Here is a 4,564-nt window from a genome sequence, read left to right on the forward strand (position 1 = left end):
TGCAAGCACCAGCATTTTATTTCGTACAGCCTCAGCTTACAATAAAACTCTGTTAATTAAGAAACCGAGCGACACGCTATTAAGGAGGAAAGGAGAAAAGCCAAGGTTTCAGTGTCTGTTCTCAGAGACCAAATGGAGCCGTTTTAAAGAGACGTCATTTCAACAAAGTCCCTCTGAACACTAGATCTCTCCAGCTGGTTGCCCCCCAAATCACTCTTGGGTATAGAAAACGCTGCTCAAGTTATGCTTGCTGAATGCATTTACTACAGAGAAATCAGCGAAGGATCCCACCACCACGTGATGGCATTTTGTTCTTCGTTGGCTTCTATCCATCCAGACGGAAGCATCTGTTCACAGAAATGTAGGGTTAGAAGGAACCTCAAGAGTCTTTCAAGCCTCTTCTCCCATGGCAAGACATGTTGGGGAAAGTTAGCATGAGTGACTCCATTTTGGTTTGGGCCCGCCATTAGCTAGAAGCGAGCACATCACATACTGGAAAATGGGGAAGGGGAGAAAGGAACATCTGGAAACAGTAAAAGGAAGGAATGCCAGCTAATTCAGACAATATGGCCTTGAGGAGGAGGAGGAGAGGGGGCTTGTGCATGAGCTCAGGGGCTTGTAACGCTAGCCAGCACGAGGGAGATGCTTAGTTAGGATAGGTGAGAGACAAGTAAACGGCTTATTCATTGGCCAAAAGTTACGATGCATGAGGGTAGCATGCACTGCTAAAAGGTATATAATCTTTGTGTAACCGACTGTCTGGGTCCCCCTCCTGATTAGCAGGGGGGGCACCACGCTTGAGTGTAATAAACTTGCTATCTCTGTAATACTCTGCAGTCGTGGACTTGGTTCATGTGCCTCAGCCTAGACTCGAACTGCGCGTGACCTATAGGTATAATTCGCAACAGACAGGACCATGCGAACCGAGACCATCCCTGGCAGGGGTATATCAACACAAGCAGAGCTGAGCGGGGAATCATGTCTATGGAAGGGTGGAGTTCATTGGGTCAATTTTGCCCCTGTTGATGTGGGGGAGAGGTTCTGGCCGAACATGGCTGAGGTTCCCAGCTCTCAGCAGACGCACGGTGCCTAGAAGACCTGGGAGTCCGTGTCTGTGGACTTGCTCTTCGTGTTCGCAGTGGTGCTGGCGGCCTCCTCGCTGAAGGCACTTTCGAAAGCTGAGAAAAGGGAGCGGCGCAGCTTCTCCTTAAAGTCCTGACCCATGAAGACGTAGAGGATGGGGTTGAGGCAGCTGTTGATGAAGGCCAGGCTGGCGGTCAAGGGGAGGCCGACAATGAGGGCGGTGTCCAGGCTGGGTGTCCGGTTCATCTCCAGGAAGGAGAAGATGTGGTAGGGGAGCCAGCAGAGGAAGAAAGCCACTATCACAGCGGCAATGACCTTGAAGGGCTTCCCAGATCGGGCCAGTTGGTTCCTCTTTAGCTTGGCCAAGATGGCACCGTAGCAGCACACGATGACGGTGAAGGGGATAAGGAAGCCTAAGATAAAGCGGCTGATGGTCATGGCCCGGTGGTTAGTGTTTATCCTCTTTCTTCTCTGCTCCTCGGTGGCCCCTTCCCCGGCCGTGTCGAAATTGTTGTAGCAGTTGATGATGTTCTTCTTGTCTGGGGAGGGATCCGTGTGGCGGAAGTATAGGTTTGGAGAACACAAGGCCAAGGCCACGACCCACACACCCAAGGCTACCAGGAAAGCCAGGCGGGGTGTGCGGTGGTTCTGGGCCCACACAGGGCGCACTACGGAGATGCAGCGGTCTATGCTGATGACCATGAGGAGGTAGACGCTGGCGTAGAGATTGAGGAAGGCCAAAGTGCTGTTGAGCTTACAGAATGCCCTTCCAAATGGCCAGTGGAAGCCAAGGGCTGTGTAGGCCACACTGAAGGGGAGGAAGAAGGTGAAGATGAAGTCGGCCACGGCCAGGTTGAGAAACCAGATGGTGTTGACCGTCCTCTTCATCCGGAAGCCGGTGATGAAGATGACCAGCCCGTTGCCCGTCACTCCCAGCACGAAGGCAATAGAATAGATGACCATGGAGACCACGTGCATGCTATTAAGGAGCGCTTTCTTCCGGTCCGCATCTTCATGATTGTCGCTAGAGTCATCATAATAGGAGGCGGTGAAGACATCCAACAGAGTTGTGGGGAGAGAGGTGCCCTTCACAGCCATGGGGATGTCTTCAATTTTCTCCGTCTTACCTCTTTCTCCACCTGTCAGACACCAACACAACTCCTCCATTAGTTATCTCCCCTGGCAACCTCCCGACCAGCCAGTGACTTGGAGGGAACACCACCCTTCAGAAGGGCCAAGGGAATGTGGGACTCCTGTATTCTGTTGCACCACATTTACACTCGGTGATGATAGAGAAAGGGGACCAAGATACTCTCCTGGCCCCTAACCAGTAAATTAACGTACTTATTTCCCAGTCACTGCGTTAGGTCAAAGTCGTCAAACTCAAGGACAGTGATAAATTGGAGAGGACTCTGAGAAGAGTGATGGGAATGATTCAAATATTGGAACACCTGCCTTATAGTGAGAAATTCCAGGAAATCCGTCTGTCTGGCTTAACAAAGAGAAGTTGAAGGGGTGAAGTTGAAGGGGTTCCAGTCTATAAGTACCTACATGGAAAACAAATATTTGACCATGAGCTCTTTGGTCTAGCAACCAAAAGCCTAACAAGACCTTATGGCTGGAAGTTGAAGCAAGACAAATTTAAGACCAAAGCAGACTGTGAAGAACTTCAAAAAGATCTCACAAAACTAAGTGATTGGGCAACAAAATGGCAAATGAAATTTTATGTGGATAAATGTAAAGTCATGCACATTGGAAAAAATAACCCCAACTGTACATACAATATGATGGGGGCTAATTTAGCTACAACAAGTCAGGAAAAAGATCTTGGAGTCATCGTGGATAGTTCTCTGAAGATGTCCATGCAGTGTGCAGAGGTGGTCAAAAAAGCAAACAGGATGTTAGGAATCATTAAAAAGGGGATAAAAATAAGACTGAAAATATATTATTGCCCTTATATAAATCAATGGTACGCCCACATCTTGAATACTGCGTACAGATGTGGTCTCCTCATCTCAAAAAAGATATACTGACTCTAGAAAAGGTTCAAAAAAGGGCAACTAAAATGATTAGGGGTTTGGAACGGGTCCCATATGAGGAGAGATTAAAGTGGCTAGGACTCTTCAGCTTGGAAAAGAGGAGACTAAGGGGGGATATGATAGAGGTCTATAAAATCATGAGTGATGTGGAGAAAGTGGATAAGGAAAAGTTATTTACTTATTCCCATAATACAAGAACTAGGGGTCACCAAATGAAATTAATAGGCAGCAGGTTTAAAACAAATAAAAGGAAGTTCTTCTTCACACAGCGCACAGTCAACTTGTGGAACTCCTTACCTCGGGAGGTTGTGAAGGCTAGGACTATAACAGCGTTTAAAAGAGAACTAGATAAATTCATGGTGGTTAAGTCCATTAATGGCTATTAGCCAGGATGGGTAAGGAATGGTGTCCCTAGCCTCTGTCTGTCAGAGGGTGGAGATGGATGGCAGGAGAGAGATCACTTGATCATTGCCTGTTACGTTCACTCCCTCTGGGGCACCTGGCATTGGACACTGTCGGTAGACAGGATACTGGTCTAGAAGGACCTTTGGTCTGACCCGGGGTATGGCCGTTCTTATGTTCTTATGTTATGTTCTTATGTAAATTGGAAAAAAGAGGCAACTTTTTAACGGTGATGGAATTCACCCTCAGAATAACTTCCTAATGGCTCTAGTGGATTCTCCATCACTGGCAGTTTCAAAATCAAGGTTGGAGTTGTTTCTAAAAGTTCGGCTTTAGTTCAAGCAGGAATAACTGGGGGGAGGTCTATGGTCTGTGTTGGATGCCATTGGGTGCCCTCCAATAATGCACTTTTCACTTTGTTGGTGATTCCGAACCATCGAGGAGGAAAAATTGTTTCAGATCGAACCACAATGAAATTTTTTTGCAATTTTCAGTGACTGAAAAAGTCAGAAAAAATCAGTTTGGGGAACCATTTCCTTCGACCCAAACAGAACGATTTCGTTTGGATCTCAATTGTTTTTCATGGCTTTGAATCATTTAAAAATGGATAAAATTCAAGGATATTTCAAAATGAGAAGTAATTTCAAATAGTCACTTTTCATTTCCAAAAATGCCCAGTGGAAACATTTCAATGGGGAGGGGGGGGTTGTTTTTTTGGCAGGCCTACGGGGGGCGAGATCCTGAAATGAACAATTTAGTGAAACCGGCCTGGATTCATGAAATGTTTCAGTGTCACCAAATCTGCATTTTTCACTGAAAAAAACAATTTGATCAAAATATTTCACCAGGTGATACTCAAAAATCTGTAGGCTGCCAGTGGGGGGCCCTGGACGCTAAGAAATTCAGATGGAAAATCATAATGCCTGTGGTTTGCTGCATGTTGCACCACGATCAGCGAATTATTTATTACTATTTCAGTGGGGTTTAAATTATTATTCACCACAGGCCCTCCCACAGTTACCCCACCATGACCTTCAAAC

General features: G+C 46.6%; 1 protein-coding gene across 1 annotated transcript; it reads right to left on the reverse strand.

The window, feature by feature from the left end:
* Window positions 1-954: 954 nt before the first annotated feature.
* On the reverse strand, window positions 955-2,215 carry LOC112115181 (chemokine-like receptor 1). The gene has a single exon (XM_029913656.1). It carries the CDS (start codon window positions 2,179-2,181, stop codon window positions 1,090-1,092), a length of 1,092 nt encoding a protein of 363 aa, XP_029769516.1. The 5' UTR covers window positions 2,182-2,215; the 3' UTR covers window positions 955-1,089.
* Window positions 2,216-4,564: the final 2,349 nt, after the last annotated feature.

This window comes from Terrapene carolina, unplaced genomic scaffold (genome assembly GCF_002925995.2).
Source record: "Terrapene carolina triunguis isolate 2854851 unplaced genomic scaffold, T_m_triunguis-2.0 Scaffold771, whole genome shotgun sequence".
Lineage (NCBI taxonomy): Eukaryota > Metazoa > Chordata > Testudines > Emydidae > Terrapene > Terrapene triunguis.